At 46.0% G+C, this 22,004-nt stretch overlaps 1 protein-coding gene and 1 pseudogene across 1 annotated transcript; both read right to left on the bottom strand.

The window, feature by feature from the left end:
* Positions 1-3,449: 3,449 nt before the first annotated feature.
* LOC122121045 (diphosphoinositol polyphosphate phosphohydrolase 3-alpha) lies at positions 3,450-9,380 on the bottom strand. The gene is made up of 2 exons (XM_042695270.1): positions 8,795-9,380; positions 3,450-4,496 (listed from the first exon to the last, which is right to left on the bottom strand). Exons 1-2 carry the CDS (start codon positions 9,292-9,294, stop codon positions 4,493-4,495), a joined length of 504 nt encoding a protein of 167 aa, XP_042551204.1. The 5' UTR covers positions 9,295-9,380; the 3' UTR covers positions 3,450-4,492.
* A 3,043-nt stretch (positions 9,381-12,423) lies between these two features.
* LOC122121052 lies at positions 12,424-14,448 on the bottom strand (annotated as a pseudogene).
* Between the last annotated feature and the right edge of the window lie 7,556 nt (positions 14,449-22,004).

Below are 22,004 nucleotides of genomic sequence, written 5' to 3' on the forward strand. Positions count from 1 at the left end.
CCACTTAGACAAGAAAATTCATGAGGCTCTTACCTCCAATTAACCCTCAAAAAGCAAGAAGTGGAGCTGTGGCTCTAGTGGTAGAATACTAGACTTGAACAAAAAAAAAAGCTCAGGGATAGCATCTAGGCCCTGAGTTCAAGCCCCAGGAATGGCACAAAAAAATCACAGCATTGTGTTGGCAAAGGATAAACATGTTATGGGCACTAAGGATGCCATGTTCCAGGCTGTCTGTCAAGACTCTGAGAAATGAGGATGACCCAGTTTGAGTCTTAGAACTAGATCTCAGAGTTTATGTTAAAAATATTTCAGGGCTGGGAAGGTGGCTCAGTGGTAGAACGCTTGCCTTGCATGCCTAAGGCCCTGGGTTTGATTCCTCAGCACCACATAAGCAAAAAGATAAAAGCCGGAAGTGGCGCTGTGGCTCAAGTGGTAGAGCATTAGCCTTGAGCTGAAGAGCTGAAGGACAGCGCCCAGGCCCAGAGTTCAGTCCCCATGACTGGACCAAAAAAAATTAAAAAAAAAAATATTTCAGGCTAATAAACATAATTTTGGTAAGAACTATGACAATCGAATAGTGGGGTACTATAATCATATGAGTATGCCACACTCATGAGATTAAGAAGGGTTTCTTCGAAGTGTGTTTTGTAAAATAGAGGGTATGCAAATCCCATTATACAGATGGGAAAACTGAAGATTGGAGAGTAACTTACATAGACTATATAGCCTCTGTTTAAGTCAGTTTTGAGCTATGGGTTCCAAACCACTCCCATCACCTACAGTTCTGGCAGTTGTATGTCAATACATTAAAAAAATCTGCTAAAATCAGAGCACCATCAAATTAGGAAACAACCTGAAAGTTTTTCTGACATATCATGGGATCTTCTTACAAGGAAACTCTGGAATTGAGAACTCTGTTCACTCTTGGGAATGGACCAAAAGCAGAGAGCAGAAGGAGCAATTTCAGCTTCAACTTTCTTCACACCTAGAAGAAATTCATCTTCCCTCTAAGGGCTGTTCCAACTTTTCTGACTGCTTCTTTTTTTTAGGGGGTGGGGGGAAGGTCTGGTTGTGGGGCCTGAACTCTGGGCCTGGGCGCTGTCTCTCAGCTCTTCAGCTCAAGGCTAGCGCTCTACCACTTGAGGCACAGCGCCACTTCCGGCTTTTTTCTTTTTGTTTATGTGGTGCTGAGGAATCGAATCCAGGGCCTCAGGCATGCAAGGCAAGCGCTCTACCACTGAGCCACCTTCCCAGCCCTCTGCCTGCTTCTTAACATACAAAACTATCAGGATTGACCCCAGATCTATTGTTATAAGCTTAGTTTCACTACCTGGGAAATAGGTCTCAGCCTTCGCAAATTCTAAATAGTCCAGAACTGAAGGAATGTGTGTACCTGTAAAATGCAGCAGGAATATTAACTGATTACTTGTTTCACCCCCTTCAAATCTTCAAGCTTAATGTACAGTGAGCACAACTACAAACCAGATGGTTTTGTCCACCCCACCACCAACTTTTTTGTGTCAGTCCTGGGGCTTAAACTCAGGGCCTAGGTGCTGTCCCTGAGCATTTTTGCTCAAGACTAGCATGATACCAGTTGAGCCACAGCTCCATTCCTGGCTTTTTTTTTTTTTAATTACTTATTGTAAAGGTGATGAACAGGGTTACAGGTGGGTTACAGTGACATATATAAGGTAATGAATACATTTCCCTTTTTTTTTTTTTTTGGGTCCGGTCATGGGGCCTGAACTCTGGGCCTGGGCACTGTCCCTCAGCTCTTCAGCTCAAGGCTAGCGCTCTACCACTTGAGCCACAGCACCACTTCCGGCTTTTATCTTTTTGCTTATGTGGTGCTGAGGAATCGAACCCAGGGCCTCATGCATGCAAGGCAAGCGCTCTACCACTGAGCCACCTTCCCAGCCCCTACATTTCCTTTTGAAGTTACCCCCGCCCTCATTTTTTCCAGCTTTCCCCTCCCCATTCCCCTTCTCCCAACATTCTAACCCTGTTTAACCCTCCATCACTCCCATCTAGATAATAAATGACTTGACTAGACAATAGGGAAGATAAACTTGAAAAAGGTATTTTATTGTGTGTGTGTGTGTGTGTGTGTGTGTTTCAGTACTGGCTCTTGAACTAGGGCTTGCACTAGTCATAAGTTTCTTTGCTTAAAGCTGGCACTCTACCACTTGAGCCACACCTCTGCTTCTGGCTTTTGGTAGCTGATTGAAAATAGAGTCTCTTGGATTTGTTTGCTTGGGCTGGTTTTGGACCTTTACCTTCAGGCCTCCTGAATAGATAGGTTTACAGTTGTGGGCCACCAGTACCTCCCTTAAAAATGTATCTAATCAGTTTTCTTTGGATTGTATTAACACAAAATGAAGTAGTAGAAATCCTGAGGTTTAGAAAATTACTATTTCAATGATTAGAAATTAAGACTTGCATAATCACTTCTGTAGTGTTGGGGATCAAACCTACTTTTTGATAGTTAATTGAAGTCTCTTGGACTTTCCTGCCTGGGCTGGCTTCAAATTGTGATCCTCAAGATTCAACCTCCTAAGTAGCTAGGTTTACAGGTGTGAGCACTGGTGCCTGGCCCCAAAATTATTTTTTAAATGGCATTATATGGATTCTATAAGCTTATTTCTTGGTGATGCTGCCTCTGGGTGTGTGTGTGTGTGTGTGCGCGCGCGCGCGCGCGCACACACACACACACACACACACACCAGTACTAGGGCCTGAACACATGGCCTAAGAGCTGTCACTTAGCTTTTTTTTGCCAGTAATGGGGCTTCAACTCTGGGCCTGGGCACTGTCCCTCAGCTCTTCAGCTCAAGGCAAGCACACTACCACTTGAGCCACAGTGCTATTTCCGGTTTTCTGGTGGTTTATTGGCGATAAGAGTCTCACAGACTTTCCTGCCTGGGTTGGCTTTGAACCGTGATCCTTAGATTTCAGCCTCCTGAGGAGCTAGGATTACAAGTGTGAGCCACCAGTGCCATGTTACTTAGCTTTTTTTTTTTTAATCAAGGCTGACACTATCATTTGAGCCATGCCTCTACTTCAAGTTTTTTACTGTTTAATTGGAGATAAAGAGTTTTGAGGATTTGTCTTTAAAGACTGGCTATGAACCGAGACCCTCAGATGTCAGCATCCTAAGTAGCTAGGATTATAGACATGAGCCACTAATGCCTGGCTCTGATTTTTCACAGTGAAATGATGTTGCCAAGCCCATTCTCATTTTCTAGTGGGTATGAATAAGGATAAACTTCATATTTGCCTGGAACATTAAAAGGAAAACTTATGCATTTACTTTAATTGGAAGGACTCAAATAATTCCAACCTTTTTATTAATTTTTTATTATGGAAAATGGCAAACATATAAAAGTAGAGATGAACATATATACGAACTGTCATTTAGCCAACCAAACTTCAGCAATCTTAAAGGCCAATCTTCTTTCAGTATCTTCAATGCACTTAATGTAGAGACTCTTGATGGAAATCTCCGATGTCATTCAGTTGTAAATATTTGGATGTATATTAAAGCTCTTGTTTCCAACAAAACCACAGTACCATTATAACAACTAATACCAAATATCCAGTCAAGGCTCAAATTACCCAGATTGTTCTGTAAATGTATTCATTTTACATTTTAGTTAATTCAGGATCCAATAAAGCTCATGTCAGTGTAATGTCTCTAAAGCCACTTTCAATCTATGATTTTAATCTCCATCTTTCTTTCGTCCTTGAGATCTATTTACTGAACAAACTTAGATAATTTGTATATGGTGTTTCCTATTAGGATTCTGATGATTTCATCTGTGTGGTGCAGACGAATATGTTTCTGTCTCCTGCATTTTCTATGAAGTGGGAATTATGTCTAGAGGCATGATAAAATTTAAGCAATTTCAAAAGTTTGGCAAATGTATTTCACAGAAGGTACAGGGTACTGCATCGAAGGGTACATAATGTCTGGGATGCCACATATGAGAAAGAATTTTTGCTAATACTTCACAGCTGCCTTGAAGTAGTTGTGTGACACCTGATATACAAAAGCCACATATATGCTAGACAGATTAGAATGGGAATGTTTTACCACTCAGTGTCATTACAAAATACAAATTATTTAAACAAATCGTCAGTGATGTCTACTGCATTATCAAGTGAAGTCTTATATACTAGATATATAAAAACAGAATAAGGAAACAGGTTTCTTGCGTTCAAGGTCATATCTTTTGGGAAATAACATAATCATAAGACACATAATCATAAGAGCACAAAAAGGCCACAAGTGCCCAAATAGAATTTTGTACAGATACAGTGGTAGTGCAACAACCTGGAAAGTAGCCATTGTAATAACAGAAAGAAGTGTCCAAAAGCATAGGATGAGCTGTGTCCTTGGTGTTGTCAAAGAGCTCACCTGTGCTGCACAATTCCAGTCACCAATGGGGTCACATACTTCTTTCAAAGTAAATCTGAACAATATTGATGCCATTCACCTAGAAAAAGAGATAATCTTATTAATAAGCTCTTACTGGTTTATGTGTTCTTCTAGACAACAAATAATTGAGGATCTGCTACAGTTCACCACTTTATATTGAAAATGCCCTCAGTGAACTATCCAATACAATTCCACTGTGAGGACAGGGGAGAACCTGAGGGAAATAGCAGTATCCCAGGTTCATTACAGAGTTAAGAAATTAGGAATATACACTGGTAATAAGTATTCTAATCTGTGACAAGGACAAATATCTCCACATCTCAGCCATCACTCTGGACCCTGGGGAAACAGGGAGGATTCTGTCAGGGTCCAAGTCCTCAAAGAGTTCATATTCTAAGAAGACAATAGTATGAAAGATGATTCGGTACCTACAGTTGTGCTGAAAACACAGTTTGTATGGTGCTTTTACAAAAGAAACTGATGAGGGGAAAAAAAAAAGTTCAGGCCGGGCACTGGTAGCTCACACCTGTTATCATAGCTACTCAGGAGCTGAGATCCGAGGATCATGGCTCAAAGGCAGCCCTGGAAGGAAAGTCCATGAGACGCTTATCTCCAAAAAAACCACCAGAAAACTGGAAGTGGTGCTGTGGCTCAAGTGGTAGAGTGCTTGCCTTGAGCTGAAGAGCTCAGGGACAGTGGCCAGGCCCCGAGTTCAAGCCCCACAACCAACAAAAAAAAAGCCAACTGCTGTTAGTATTACAGGCTCTTAAAACAGTATTTTTCTTTTCTTTTCTTTTTTGTTCAAAGCTTGTACTCTACCTCTTGAGCCACACTTCTAGTCCAGGCTTTTTATTGGTTAATTGGAGATCAGAGTCTCGTGGACTTTTTGCTCAGAGTGGCTTTGAAACAGGATCCTCAGATCTCAGCCTCCTGAGGATTACAGCCATGAGTGACAGGGTGCCTAGCTTGAAGCCAGCACTTTCACCAACAGGTCTCAGGTTCTCTATTGAGAGAGGAACTGCTTTGTTACAAACGAACTCCATTTAAAGAGAAGTCAAAGAAAGTCTCCAAAGGGCTACTAACATTGCCACTACTTCACAAGCTGCCTGTTCTGGCTCTTGCATACTTTTAAGTTTCACTAGTATTTCTAAATACAAAACTGTTGAGCTCTTTACTACAGTTCTCTCAAAACTATACAAAAGCATTATTTGTAGCCATTCCTCACGGTTATGTCTTTGAGTGGTAATCTAATCCACAGAATATAGGTTGCTAAGAAATACATGTTAATTCTGTAACATGCATTTAAAATTTTACCTTTACTCCAACATGTGTTCTTCGAGCCTTTTAAAGAATAAAAGTAGGCACCTGTCCAAGTAAAGGAAAAGTTGACCCTTTAAAAAACCATACTGAAAACAAGTTTTTACTTTATGTCTGACAGTTTTAATTTGCATTGGATTTGGGGTGAGAGGAATGAACTGAAAGATTCAGCTGTACACTTTCCTGTAATCATTATATAAAATGCATGGATACTATAGAAGGGTCCTTCTTGTACATCTACCTTTTTAAAAATGGAGGTCATAGATATAATTTAGTCTATAACTTTGTAAAATGTTTTACCCTGAAAATGACTGGATTACTCTTTTAAAATGAAAAGTTGTTTGGGCCCTTTGACTTAATTTTTCTTCTTTTAGACTGAACTTCTAAAGCATTTTCACAAGTGCTTCCTACGTGAATTTGAAGTCTTAAAGTGTGATAACTGTAAAATGTTGCAATTTGAGAATGAAAGCCTTGGGAGCTTTACAAATAGCATAAAGATATCTGGGTGCTAAGGAAAATCTTAGAGATCAGTAGTACTCAATCCGAATGTTTTTTGACTAAAACACAGGAAATATATACAGGTTAACAACACTGAAAAGTTGATTAACAGCAACATTATCCTTTTAACAATTGTGAAATAAATACCTTTTGGCTCAAAGGCCAAAAGGTAATAGTGGGCATTTTTTATCTCTAAGAATTCTAAGCAAAAGTTGAGCTGCCCAACAAAAAATTAGTTTCTCTAATATTGCATAGTTTGAAGAGTGCCAGGTTACTGAGAGTATCAATAAGTTAATTTGGATTATTGGATAATTATTGACAACCATATACAATATTTTTGTATTATTTAGAACATGGAATTTTAGATGTGATTTGTTAAAGAAAATAATTTAAAAGGTTATTTTCTAATCTTCCCATCCCTTTGACAATATAAATTTTAATTACATACATTTTATTTACACATTTATATAGGGCAAACACCTTTGGTTTTTTTGGTTCTGTGGGGCTTGAACTCAGGGACTGGTAACTGTGGGCACTATCCCTGAGTATATTTGCTCAAGGCTAGCGCTCTACTCAAACAGCTTATTTTTAAAAACAGAAAAACTTAAAGGCTCAGGCCTGTAATCCTAGCTACTTAGGAGGCTGAGACTGAAGGAACATTTCAAGCCAGCCCAGGCAGACAAATCTTAGAGACCCTTCAATTAACCAGCAAACAAACTAGAAGTAGAGGAGTGGCTTAATTGTTAGAACAACTGGTTTGAGTGAAAAATTCAAGTTAGAGTATGAGGCCCTGAGTTTAAGCTTCAGTACTGGCACAAAACCCAACAACAACCCAACAAACCTAAAATTTAAAAACAGAATAACCAAAAAATTAAAGGAGATATTCAATAGAAAAGTGACTGTAAAGTGTTTAAAAGTTAATCTGTAAATAACACATACTTAAATGTTTTATTCATGTGTGTTTATATTGGGTTGCAGAATTTCTGTTAAAGTGTTGTTTATATGCAGAAAGATATTTGCTACTCTTCTCTTCATTAAGTACAGTTTTTCTCAGTGGTTATGGAAGAAGATGATTTACAGAAGAATTTACAAGTTAGATACCACTCTGCCCAACTTTCTTAATACAGACTACATAACAGTGCCCCAATAAATTAACTGAGTGACCCAATATACCTACCCACAATTTTTTAAAGAGACATGATATATTGTAGGGTGCTATAAATATAAAACAACTTCAATACTCAGTTCCTAAAGGAGGCTTTCCTTCCACCTAACTTCAGACATAGTTCCATGAATAGAGGAAGTTCCAAAAGAGACAGGTATTTTAGATGGGGTGTTCGTTGTTAAGCAAGTATTAAAGCCAATGCGAGTACTCAAAATTGAGCACAACCAACTTTGGGCTCCAAAGACATTTGCTCCAGGTCCCATTTGCTGGGGTGTCCTAAGGTCTTGGGAAGCCGATGACAGCTGAGGGGGGGAGCATTAACTTACTCAACTAGGATACAGTCACTATGAAGGCTCACACTCCTCTGCTTGCTTGAGTTAGCAAAGTTTAACTGGGTTTATAATAAAGACAAATATGAGAGACCACTTCCCACCACACATGCACCCTGAGAGAACCAGGGTTCTTCTAGCCACCCAAACCTGGCACTTGAGAGTCCAGAACACAGGTTTCACGGGAAGATGTGTTTCCCTAGCGATTACCTAGAAATACCTATTCTATAGGGCAAAACCTTGTAAACTCTAGAGGAAATGGCCGTGTCAAGTCAGCAGTGAGGAATTATCCAATGTGAAAATTTCCTCAAAATCCAGTCATCTGTCTGTCTCTCTCAATGTCTACATACAAATAGACAAAGAATTGTTTTGCCAGGAGCATATTAGAACCCATCTCTGAAGCTAAAATTACATAAGACGCAAAATTTCCAATCCCCCTTTTTTATTCTTTATAATTTTAAAATGGATTCTTGCAACCCACTCCCACCCCAGAAGGGATCGCTGACAAGCAGGAAGGCTGCTGAAGGAGAAAACAACAGGAGATGCCCACCCTGACCAGGCCGGCTGGAATTTAAAGGCCTCCACCAGGCAAGGAAGGAGCCAGCAGTAGCCTGGCATCAGAAATGCGCACGCATACTCACGCACAAACATATGGAAATGAAGGGGGGAACCCAAACAAAAACATCAGCGGGCCCGCCCCGCCCCCGCCCCCCACAAGCAGGGCCGGCCGCGAAGGCACCTTGCCAGGCAATGGTTTGCCGGCGGGCCTCAGGGAGACACTGCAGTGTCACCAAGAAGCGATATTTCCATCGCGTCTGCAAAACGTGCGAACTGTCTGCGAGCAGCCTGGCAAGCCAGACAGCTCGCAGCGTGATTCGGAGGTCCGCCTGCCAAGGAAACAAAAGAAGCCTTGCTCCTGCCCGCGCGACCGACCGCACGCACATGGCAGCTGAGGGGCTCCCGAGGGCTGCGGGCTGGAGGGACCGGTTTTCGGGGGGGGGGGGGGGCGACGACCGCAGCGTCGGCGCGGGAGGGAGCTGGACTTACTGAGGCTGGCTCTCGGGCGGAGGCAACGGCGGGGCCACGGAGTTTCCATTGGTCGGGGAGCCGCCCAGCTTCAGCTTCTCCAGGTACGCGGCGTGCACGGGCTTGTGGCACTGCAGGATCTTGATGGCATCCTCGATCTTGAACCACTCGCGCTTCCGGCCGATGCTCAGCGAGTCTTCCCAGTCTTCCAGCAGCTCGGTGACGGTGAGGACGTACACGTAGGTGCGGTGCTTGCGGTCCTGGTTCTGCTCGAAGACGCCCAGCAGCCGGCCCAGCTTCCCCTTGACGCCCGCCTCCTCGTACACCTCGCGCACCGCCGCGCCGCCCGGCTCCTCCTCGGGCTCCATTCCGCCGCCGGGCACGATCCAGCGGTCGGGGTAGCGGCTGCTGCTCACCAGCAGCACCTCGTCCTCGCGCTCGCTGCGGAAGCACAGGCACGCCGCCCGCTGCTTGAAGCCCTCGGGGTCGTAGGTGCGCGTCTGGTTCGGCTTGCACTTCATCCTCGGAGCCGGCTGCGCCCTGCGGGCCGCGCGCGGACACCGGGAGCTGCTGTGGCGGCTGCGGCTGCGACTGCCGAGAAGGCCGGGCGGGCGTTCGGGCAGGCGGGCCAGAGAGCGAGCGACGCAGCGAACGAGGGCGGGCGGCTGGAGACGGTAGCGCCTCTGCTGCGAGCCAAGCGGAGCCGCGGGGAAGATGAGGCGGGCGGAGGCGGGCACGGGCGCGGGCGCGGGGGCGGGCCGGCGTCAGGCAGCCAGTCACTCGGGCCGCAGGGCGGGCAGCGCAGCTCGGGCGCGCGGAGGGTCCCGAGCCCGCCGTCTGATTGGAGGCGTCGCTTCCGCCGCCCCCTCACGGAGTCGCGCCCCACAGCCCACCGCGTCGCCGGCCTTCGTCAGCAGCTCTAGTAGGGGTTGAGTGAGGTGAAGCGCAGTTGCGTGCGCGTCCAAGGTAGAGGATGAGGGACGGAGGCGGGGGTCTCCCTGCTCCCAGAGAGCGCGCTGCCGCGGACACACTGCGCAGGCGCCCGGTACCTCTGCCACTGCGAACCTCCAGCCCACGGACTGCGAGTTACCGCATTGTGACGGCCCAGAATCCTCTCCACGTGTGCGTTTCGGCCAGACGTTGCTTAGACACCGCCAGACATTGCCCTTCCCCTTCCGCTCCCTGGGGCTCTGAGACCCTCACGAAAATACCCCACCCAGAGCTAGGCCAAGGACCGCAGTGGCTGCCATGATGCTTATTGATAGGAAGGGCAGGTGTCATCAAAATGACCACTGGCATTCCTGGCAAAGCGGTCTTTGCTGAGTCACACGCGGTTTTGGCTCTTCAACAGGTTCTCCACCTTGTCAAGCATCCTGACGCAGCCCTTAATTCAACTTTTCTTTTTTGGGTTGGATTTTGGCAATACTACAGTTTGAACTCAAGGCCTTGCCGGTGCTCTGGGACTTGAGCCACTCCCCTGGCCCCTTTTGCTTGGATTATTCTTTGAGATAGGCTTTCCTTCACGCTCAGGGTCTTCCCATTTGTGATCCCTCTGCCTAGAAGCTGAGATGACAGGTGTCAGCCACCATGGCCCGGCCAGGGGTGGAGATGGAGCCCTGGGAAGTTCTCTCCTAGATTGGCCTGGAATTGGCATCCCCAAATCTCAGGTTCCCCAGGAGCTAGGATTCTAGGTTTGAGCCACCATGCCAGACTAACACTTTTATCAAAGCTGTATTTACATCTCTGTTCCTCAATGTTCTCCTCAGTAAACTCCTAGTCCCTTCTTTCATCCCTTCATTTGCTCTATGAAGCACATGCTGGACGAGCACACAACTGGACAAGCATACAACTGATCTTAAGTACCATCTAACTCAGTTCTCCACTCACGATATCCATCCCTGTCTTTTAAAAAAAAATCTTTAGTTGTATAAATGGGTTTCAATTCAACATGCCAATTTATGAGTAGAGTGCTGCCACCTCTTCCATTGTCCACCTCCCATCCAAAGCCCACACATTCCTGCCAGCCAGTTACCTGGTTCCATTTTCACATATGTACATTGAGTATTATGTCTGTATTCACCCACCAGTCGCCTCTCTCCTTTTGTCTGCTCCCATCCCACTCTCTCTCCTGTTAACCTCTAAAAAGCCAGAAGTGGAGCTGTGGTTCCATTGTTAGAGCACTAGCAATGAGCAAAAAACTCAACAGCAGCACCCAGGCCCAGAAAAAAAAAAGGACAAGTTATTTACGAAGGCTACTGTGGGAGTTGGGGGAGGAAGAGACACAAGGAAACGGCAAACATCTTTTCTGCACTGCTTTGCACACTTTTCCACATAGAGCATTATGCTGTCCCTTCCCATGTGAATATTCTTAGCCATAGGGCCACAAGAAGATGCCACACAGCAAAGGCAGGAGGAATAAGGACTTCTTCTGTGCTCCTGTAGAGCAATGTATAATTGCAGATTAAAGGCACGTTGCCACCCTCCCCTCTCCTTCAAATGGAACATTCTGTCCTAGAAAATTGCAACGAAGAGCTGAGGGGCCAAGGATGCTGCAGGAAACCTCACCATTATTCCCCAAAGGAGTGATGGTTGGTACAACTGCCTGTTACAGCCACAACAGATTTATAAAGGCTACTCATACTTCCTGACACCCATTTATGCACACATATGCATCCCCATGAACACACACACACACACACACACACACACACACACACACACACACACAACACATCCCACTGCTAAGATGGGTCTCAATTCCCTTTACATCTTACAAAGTGGGGCTCAAATGACTGGAACAGGTCCCAGGCTTCTGGAAATATCTGGATTTATTTAAAGAAATATGTCCTACATCCTGCCAAGCCTGGCCCTGAATTCTACAGTTTAGAAGAATGAATAATGCTTCCTTACTCCATTGTCAACACCAGCTTCCAGACCTTTTGCTCAGGCTGTAGCCTTCTCCTCCCCACCCACCCCTATTCCTTTCCTCCAAGAAATCTCAATCCCTGTTCCTCTGCATAAATCTCTTCTGGGATGATCTGCCCTGGTTGATTCCTCTCCAGAGTGTTTTAGTGTCTTAGTGTGTCTTAATTCCCTCTTGGATAAGAAAAGATATTTTCCTTTTGACCTTCAAGGTACCCAACAGAACTCAAGAAATATCAAAGGATGCACTGAGCAGTATAAGGGCTGAGGAAGAAAGTCAGCCTATGTCATATGCCCCTTGCCTTCACAGTGTGAGATTCCAGCACTGACTAGGCTGAGATCAGGGAGGGAGACGTAGAAGAAAGAGTTACAGGAAGTAAATGTAAGGCAACTACTGGAAGACTCTTCCAATAAGCCAGGCAGCTGGGTCTTCCTATGTTTGACTCCACAGTCCTACTAGCACATTTGCACATCACAAGAGGTAGTTGGAGGTCTGAGTCTTCTGTTCAAGAAGGATCAGTACAGAAGATTCTATGTGACAGCAATAAAAGCAAAAGTATCAGAAAGCTACAGCGTTGGGGCCCCTGCCTCCCAGGCCACACTGGTGATTCCAGAGGGCAAGGAAGAAGACCAGAGGTACAAGCTGCAGAGGACAGGAGTTGACAGAGGAACAAAGGCTGATGGTGAGTGAGGAGAGATAGGAGGTATGGGTTGAGGTATCCAGAAAGCTAGGGGCCCAGAAGTCTCTCAGTATCTGCCATGATGTCCTCTCCTGTGACAGTTGTAGTCTTGCACATAGCTTCAGAATTGAGGAAGCCCATGGAGTGGAGTTGCTGCTGATGCTGATGGAATCTCCCTTCTGGCATTGGCATGAGTGAGTTTGCACTCCCAGCCAAAAGCTGGATCATTTGTTCATGAGCTGCTGTTGGGCAGTGGGAACTCCTGTGGGAGGACATGTGGCTGGCATGGCTGGTGAGGAGGTGGGACCTCGGTTACAGTCCCAGCGTTGCTGCCTGTCCATGGTGCTAGTGTCTAGGACTTCCCAAAGGAGCCAAGGCTGGTGGAACGGCCAACAAGCCTCTTCAAGGCCTGCAGTAAGGCCTGTAAGATGCAGGGATTGATGAGGATGGAGAAGGACTCCTTGTTCTGCTTCTGCTGTGGAAAAACAGGGAGCTGCAGGCTGAGCTGCTCCTTCAGCTGGGGCTAAGCAGGGCAATCCTCATGAAAATCAACATATTCCCCATCATCTGAGCAGCAAAATCAGGGTTCTGGTCCATGGCTGTATCATGCTGTGCAAGAGGGGTGTTGCGATCACATTCTGCCTTAGCTGGGGGATTGCAGAGATCTTCAGGATTGTGTGCATTTCTGGGCTATTGAATTTTGCTGGCCCCAGGCTAGCCCCATGGATCCATAGTTGTTGAGTGTACCTGGCTCATCCACCATCTTCTCATAAACTCTTCACTGGGACGGGAACCTTTGGAGGTGGGGAGCACCTGGGCACAAGGGCTAGGCATCGGCTCTCTATTCTCAATAGGAGGTGTCTGGGAAGGCAAGCTGACAGTTCTAGGCAAGAGAAGAGAATGCAGCACTGACCTGGCCATGGTGGGCCACTTAGGGCCCAGGATAGGCATGATGTCCTTGGAGAGTCTCTCCATGTTTCACAGGGCTACATCCTGGTTCCACATCCATTCTGCCTTCATGGCTGGACTCCAAGTCAGCTCCATTGTCTCCCTCATGTTGATTGTGAGGCTAATCTCAAGGTTCCCCTTCATCAATTGCTACTTCTGGGGGTTGGTCATGATTGTGTGGCACATCAGGAACACTAGATATTTTATCTTGGAACAAGGGGTTCTTTGTGATTTATGACAGCCTTGTGTGCTTAGATATCATCTGTCTTTGTACCTGTGGCTGTAGCTTTATGAAGCTGGCAGAGCCCAGGCCCAGGCTGTCCAGGCCCAGGCTGTCCTCAAAGACAGAACAGTTGCAGAATCCTAGGGATTGCAGAGATCTGCAGGAATGTGTGCATTTCTGGGCTGTTGAACTTTGCTGCCCCAGGCTAGCTCCGTGGATCTACAGGTGTTTGAGACTGTTGGGTGTACTTGGCTCATCCTCCATCCTCTGGTCAACTCTCCTCTGGAACTGATATCCTTGGAGGTGGGCAGCACCGGGGCACAAGGGTTAGGGATGGGCCCTCTATTCTCAATTGGAAGAGACTGGGAAGGCAAGCTATCAGTTCCAGGCAAGAGAAGAGAAAGGGTTGTTGTGAAAGTACTCCCGTGCAGCACTGACCAGCCATGGGCTAGTGGGGGTCCATACACTTAGGGCCCAGGGCAGTTATGATGTCTCTGAGGAGTCTTTCCATGTTATTCAGGGCTGCATCCCAGTTCCACATCCATTCTGGCCCTATGGCTGGAGTCTAAGCCAGCTCCATTGTCTGACTCTGGGTTGCTAATCTCATGTTGTTGATTGTGAGGCTAATCTCAAGAATCTCCTTCATCAATTGCTACTTCTGGGGGTTGGTAATAATTCTGCAGCACAACAGACACATACGATGTAGTATCTTAAAATAAATTTTGTGTGTGATTTGTGAGATTAGATATCAGGTGTCTTTGCCTGTGTGGCTTTAGTGCCATGAAGGTAATAGAGCCCAAGCCCAGGCTGCCCAAACCCAGTATGTCCTCAAAAGTCAGACTAGATGCAGGACCCCTGGGTAGGTCCCTTCCAAAAGGAGACAACTGTTCCCCAGGGTCCATTGTGTGTATGGGGTGGGGGGAAACCGTAGCAACAGCTAGATCTTGAGGTTTCTGATGACCTAGATGGTCAGTGGGCCTATCCTGGACCCATATTTTTCAGTGTGTCTCAGTCCTTGAGGATCTTGCCCAGAAAGACCTGAACCAGCTGATCCTGTGGGCAGTGAATCTCCTGGGGATTTTCCCTTTGCACTCCTTTACCTAAGTTCCATTTCAGGCCGCAATTTCCTCCTACTCCTTGAAGGTCTTCATGATGACTCAGTAAGGGGCCTCTTCTCCCCATGGTGCCATAGCAGCCCACCAGCCTGCCCTTCTCCTCCTCCTTTTTACCCCAACCTGCCTAGCCCTGCTCAAATCCTTCTATTCCCCTCCCCTTCCCTCTCCTGATCCCTTCTTCCTTCATGCAGATCTCTGCTGCCCCTAAGGTATACACTGTCACAGCTTATGCATCTTGCTCTCTCTCACTGACCCCCTCCTGGCATCAGACAGGAGTCATGGAAACAGCTTTTTTAATGAAATCATCGTTTCATCTAGAGGAAAGACTGAAAAGCAAATGAAGTGTAGCTATGAAACATATGGCCTGATTTTCAAACAGTACAGTTTCCCAAGATCTGATCGACACCATTTCTACCCAGAAACACTAATGAAAATGATTAGATTCTCAAGAACAGCCAAACGTGGTCTTCCTCATTTTATATACTTTGCCATTATTTAAGAAAGAACGTAACTGGGTGCCAGTAGCTCATACCTGTCATCCTAGCTACTAAGGAGGCTGAGATCTGAGGATCGTGGTTCAAAGCCAGCCCGGGCAGGAAAGTCCGTGAAACTCTTATCTCCAATAAACCACCAGAAAACCGGAAGTGGCGCTGTAGCGCAAGTGGTAGAGCACTCACCTTGAGCTGAAGAACTGAGGGACAACAGCACTCAGGCCCAGAGTTCAAGCCCCACAACCAACAAAAAAAGAAAGAAAGAAGGAAGGAAGGAAGGAAGGTAGGAAGGAAAGAAAGAAAAAGAAAGAAAGAAAGAAAGAAAGAAAGGAAGAAAGAAAGAAAAAGAGAAAGCAAGCAAGCAAGCAGCAAAATCCCTTTCAACTGGGTCAGAAACAGGCTGGTACGGTGAAAGTAAGAATCCAGTAAGTGGAACAGCTGGACTGTCTGCATCTGTGACTGTCTGGGTCCCAAGGTAGCCTCTTGTGCACTATGGCAAATTTCATTCATGGTAAGAGTTGCTGAGACATACTGTACCCGACATTCTTCCTTGGTAATATTTTTTCCTACCTGGAAGATCAGGGTACCCAAGAGAATGTAGCTTCCACTGAAATTTGAGGATTGTCAGAATCAAAGCTGACAAGATTAGCTCAGGATACATATTGTGTCTTTGTCTAAGCCAGGAAGGAGCAATTAACAAGAGACAGGGCAATTAGGAGCCCTGGGAGAAGCCTGCAGTTGCTGCTAGGAGCCTCTTTTTCTGTGGCTTCAAGTGGAGTTCAGACCTAGAGGAGCCCCCAGAAACATCCTCATCGGGGTTGAAGAAGGTAGACACTTCTCCAGGCTGTCCAGTACATATGGCTGGACAGTAATACCACAATTGCTCAGAAAAGCAACCACCAACATCTGCCTGAGAGACTTTCTGATATTTGGAGGGGAGCAAAGCCAAAGGAAAGGATTACATTCACAGGGGCAAATGGCCTAGAGCTCTAGTGGGCCTCCCTTAGTAGCTACGCAGCCTTAGGTAAATTCACAGCTTCAGCCTCAGTATTTCTCATCTGTAGAATGGGGCAAGTGAACTACCTCCTTCCTGACACCTCTCTCCAAGAAGCTTTTCTGACCCTGTGCACACCCACCCCTGTCACTAGGGTTCAATCACCAGTCTCTGATTCTCTAGGCTTACTTTACACACTTATTCTGTCAGAGCCTCAAATCCTGGTTCTGTGAGCTCTGCATGTTAGTGAGGAGAGCAGCGGCTTGGAACCAAGCTGAAATGAACCTTCTCCCCGCCAAGTCAGCACTATGCCTAGGACTGGGGCCCAGCTGGGACTTCAGGTCACATTGACAGAATGACAGAAGCCACATGGACCCCAGGACAGACAGTATTATCCCTCTTGATTGTCTCTTACTGACAGGAAAGGAAATGTGAGATGCCCAGGGCAGCTTCTTACCTCCTTTCCCTCTGGAGCAGGAAGAGATGGGGGGGCGGTGCTGGGCCTTTGACATCAACCCCTAGGTGTTCCCAAATTCTTTGTTTTGCCCTCCACCATGCAGGTGGCTTCACAATGGTCTCTAGTAGGTCCATCACTGTAATGTTCTCAAATACTAATGTTTGAACACAAAAGACCCCACATATGTTTTTCACTAAGTGAGTCATGGGATGTATTCAGGACAGCTTCTCAGATGCTTTCTGTGAATCATGATGGAGGTGTGCCCAGAGCCAGGGGAGCTAACCCAGTGGTCAGCCAATTGGGAAGGCCATGTGAGCGCCTTCACTCTCCCCTGCCCTTCTCCCCCTTGTTCCGCCCCTTCCAGCTGTATCCCTGTGCCAGGGAGGAGCAGAGCTGCCCATGCTTCTGATTCAGCACCTAGGCCCTCTCTCCTGCCGCTGTTTCCTGGGTGAGGACTGAGGTGCCGCCAGAAGCCTCAGGGTCTGCAGCACTGGCTGCTGCCTGGCCTTTCTGGCCTGCCATTGCTCAGTCCCCATCACCCCCCCATCTCTGTCTACCCTGGACTCTGTGGGCATTCCTGAGGGCTTGAACTCAAAAAGTCCCTCTCCCACTTTTTCTGCCATTGTCCTGGCTTTGCTTGTCTGTAGTCACCCCCAGGGGTACCCTGGAACTGAATGTTCCACCATTTCACAGGCAGGCCTTCATATTGGGTAAGAATTCATCTTACCTGGCAATGCCCTGTGCTGTTACTGTCACATTTAGCATTGTCTGTTTTTGCTGCTGCGTTTCAATTAATCTTAACTACACAATGTTTAGAATTCTCTGCACTTTGCCTTTGGCTGTACTTTTTCAATTTACACCTTGGAGCTGCCTGTGGTTATGGCAGAGCCAAAATTTACCATTCGTGTTCTCCAGCAGACTGGATAATACAGAGAATGCTTTAACCATAACACATTCTCAGCAGCAATGACTCAATCCCCATGGCTTAGTTTTTCCTGCAGCATAAAAAGCACCACAAATAACGGGCTTAAGCACAACACACAGTTGTTTCAGTTCCCAGAGTTCAGCCATCTGAGAATACAAGACTCTGGTTGGGGTCTCAGAGACAAATTCAAGTTCTGAGCTGGATTGGGGTGTGTGTGTGTGTGTGAGAGAGAGAGAGAGAGAGAGAGAGAGAGAGAGACTGGAGTTTGAACTCAGAGCCTTGCACTTGGTGTAGGCTGGGCCTCTATCACTTGCGCCACCTCTCAAACCTTGCTTTTTTTCTGTTTATTTTCAAGATAAGTTCTTCCATCTTCCCGGGCATATGCCTAAGTGACAATCTGCCAGCTTTAGGCTTCCCATCCCAGCTGATGTTATAGGCTTGTTTGACTATGTCTAGATTCCTGCAGACATACATGCATTTTCTGCATAAATACTTCAGGCATACCCAGAAATAAGAAAGAGATCAAGTTAAACAGGGGAAAAGGGACAATTACCATGTTATTAGGATTAAGTCCAGTAGGAACAGGAGTTCCTGTTGTATTGCAACATTTTAGGAACTTAGAATGGTTGGCCCTGAGAACAAGGATGCTCTCTTACATAAACCCAGTTTGATAATCAATGTCAGCAATTTCTCACTGAGACAGTAATGCTATCTATTTTTTTTTCTTGTTGGTCATGGGGCTTGAACTCTGGGCTTGGGCTCTGTCCCTGAGCTCTTCAGCTCAAGGCTAGTGCTCTACCACTTGAGCCACAGCGCCACTTCCAGTTTTCTGGTGGTTAATTGGAGATAAAGGCTTAGACATTCCTGCCCGGGGGGACTTTGAGCCATGATCCTCAGATCTCAGCCTCCTGAGTAGCTAGGATTACAGGGGTGAACCACTGGCCCCTGGCTTCTCTATATTTTTTACGGATGTTCAAATGTGGCCACATGTTCCAACAATACCGTCAGTTGCAGAAAGCTATCTAATCTCTCAGTCTGTGATCCACGCCAGTATCTAAAAAGTGGGTAGTTTGTGGTACACTACTGTTGTAGAGAGGAAAGAAATAGATTATGGCAATTCAGGAGGCAGAAAATGGAGAAAAACTGACATTTTGTGCTTGTGCACTGGTGAGGCCATGGACCAGTGTGTCCATCTCCCCCTGGGTAATACCTTCACGATGGGACCAGCAATACTCAGAGTCACTTGGTAGAGACTTCTTTGCCCACAGAGCACTCATGTGGGCATTGTGAGTGTGTGATTACAAGAATGAGTAAAGAGCCCCCTGCTGAGTGATACCCTCATATCATTCAGTACCTTTGTTCACATAGCTGTATATCTCTAAACATTTACCAATCCCATTCATGTTTTTTAAATTCAATTTCATTTAATTTTAAAGGTGATGTACAGGGAGGTTACAGTTACATAAGTAAGGTAATGAGTACATTTCTTGTCCAACATTGTTATCTCCTCCCCTGTTTTTCTCCTGCTATCCCTCCACCTACCTCCCCCCCCAAGTTGTGAAGTTCATTTTCAACATATTATCTTGTGAGTATAGCTGTTACATTGGTTCACCTTTTGTCCTTTGTCTCATCATTTTGTTATTCCCCTCCCCTTCCCCAAATGAGATAAACTTATATACGAAACACAGGATACCAAAATCAAAAACGGCAACAACAGGGAATAAAGTAAAGAAAAAAGAAAGAAATTCATTTTCTGGCAGTACTAAAGGTTGAACTCAGGGCTTGATTTTGCTATGTATTTGCTGCACCAACTGTATTTGCTGTATTCAGCTGCACCAGAGCTATACTTCTGGTCCTTTCTACTTTGGTTATTTTAGACTTGGGGTCTTGTCTTTTACACAGGCAGCCTGGACTTTGGTTCCTCCTATTTATGCTTCCTCTGTAGCTAGGATGACAGGTACAGACCCCTACACCCAGCTTTTTCTATGGAGTTGGAGGTCAAACAAACTTTTTGCCTTAGCCAGTATGGAATTGAGATCCTCCTGATCTCAGCCACCACAGAAGTTAGAGTTATAGGCATGAGCAACCTGCCTGGCTTTATATAAATTTTGAAATAAAACACATGCATACAAATGCATAGTGTTTAATAATAATGATAATAATAGAGTTAACACCTATGTTAACAGCAGCCAAAACAGTGAAATCAGATAATACTAAAACACAGAACCCACTCTTCCCCTGCCCATACCCTTCCCTCTCCCATCACTGAGGAGGTCCCTCCTCCACCCCCGTGCTGATCACTGGTTCCCATCTCTTCCCTGATGCTCACAATTTATATCCTAGACAACACCATTTTCAACTCCTTTGTACCTACAAAGGTTTCCAGATGCATCATCTTTCTAGATCAAAGAGACAAGAGGTGTCACCTGGATGTCCAAGATATGCTTGGGCCTGAACAAAGTGACAGGTGTTCTAGAAAGTTGAACCACAGTCGCTGCCCTCACTGGACCTCCAGTCTCTCTGGGCAGGTGCTGCCTGACCATAGCGTCCATTGCTAGAAGCAAATACAATTCAGGGTGGCAGTGAGGCCATGAGTGTGCAGTGAGGGGTTCCCATGAGCCACCACTTACTAGTTTTGTGACTCTGGGCCAGTGTCCCCCCACTCTGAGCCTGCACCTTCCCCTCCAACACAGACAGACCTCCGTTGTACTCAGCAGGCTGGTGTGTGGGAGACAGTGAAGGCTTGCACCAAGTGTGGACGATGTGAACCCTTGTGAATCAGAAGGAAGGGTGAAGAGTGATTAATTTCTATCTGCACAGCGCAGATGGCACATATGATGCACCAGCAACCCTGGTGCCCATTAGATATCAGTGAAAGGCTGCATTGATTGGATGCAGAAATGGGCTTTGGTAGCCCCTTGGAGCAGCAAGAGGTCCATATCTTAGTTGCAATCATGAGAATAATTTTAATCATGGTGAAAGTCTTTTTTATTCAGATTTTTTTCTGCCCACCAAGATACACAGTGTGATTCCTGGTAACACACCGATTAGATCTTAGAACTTCAACCCCAAATATCTAAATTAATGATGTTCTTTCAAAAGAAAATTGAAACAGTGCTGGTGGCTTACGCCTGTACTCCTACCTATTCAGGAGGCTCAGATCTGAGGACAACAGTTTGAAGTCGGCCTGGACAGGAAAGGTTGTGAGACTCTTGTTTTCAATTAACCAGTAAAAGCCAGAAGTGGAGCTTGGACTCAAGTGGTAGAGCATCAGCCTTGAGGGGATTAAGTGAAGGCAGCTCTGATTTCAAGCCCCTCCAGAGCTGGCAACAAAAAAAGAAGAACCTCCCCTCCAAAAATACCCCAAGATTGAACTAAAGACACCCATGCATACTTTTCTAGTATTTCTTCTTTGCAAGATATGGGCTCCCTTTCACATCCTGCCATAGCCCTTGTATTTAGTCAGGTTCAATGATTTTCATAATTAACAGATCAAAATACCAAGTCACTTTTTAAAAATAATACAGCTAAGAGGAATTATGTGCTGATTCATCCTAATTGTATCTGGAATCCTCAATCCTTAGGAGTGGACATTTTTTTAAAGATATTTTTGGATTTACAAAGAAAGGCCTGAGTCTCCAAGCACCTAGGGCATATTAGGCTGATGAGCTGAGCTGAACTGAGCTGAGCTGAGCTGAGCTTTGTCCTCTCCCACATTCCAGCCCTGTCCCTGCTGCCTGGGGCAGGAAAAAGCCAGCATAACCAGTTTGCCCCAACTTGGAGTGGGAATACCACTCTTCCAGCTTGGACTAGGCTTTTGAGTCTCAGGACTGATCTACCCCCAGGTCACAGAAGCAGACTGAGACACTGGGCGGAGTTGGCACAGTACTGGCTGCAGAAGTGAGACCCTCTTCAAGCGGCAGTGTGTGGAGACCCCTCTCTTTTCCTCCCCAAGAATAGGGGCTGTGAGTAGAGTGTGCGGGCTCATCTCAGATATCTCCCTAGAGGCTTTGGTAGCTCTGGGTTTTCAATGTAGAACCTCAGTCTTCCTAAGCTGATGCACTACCATTGAGGCATTCTTCCAATCCTGTTTTCTGCATGTTAATTTTAGGAGGGTCTCACTTCCTGCCCAGGCTACCATCTGAGCCAGGATACTCTTATTGTAGAGTTCCAGGAGTTGCTAGGATCACAGGCACTGCACCAATGAGCCTAGCTTATGGATTGAGAAGGAGTCTAGTTGTCTTTTCTGACAGGACCAGCCTCTCACTTCGATCCTCTATTCTCAGTCTTCCAAGTTGCTAGGAATGTAAGCCAGCATGTCTGGTTTACCCAGGAGATCTGAAAACTGAAGGGAGGGGGCTGCTTCCCTTAGGGCTTCCTCCCACCTTCTACTGTGCCTGGTCCTTTGAAGTATCCCCCATGTCTGCAGAAACAGGGATTTAGAAATCCTTGAAGAAGCCTTAAAGCCGCTGGGGC

This window comes from Dipodomys spectabilis, unplaced genomic scaffold, assembly GCF_019054845.1.
Source record: "Dipodomys spectabilis isolate Male_0828 unplaced genomic scaffold, ASM1905484v1 ptg000180l, whole genome shotgun sequence".
NCBI lineage: Eukaryota > Metazoa > Chordata > Mammalia > Rodentia > Heteromyidae > Dipodomys > Dipodomys spectabilis.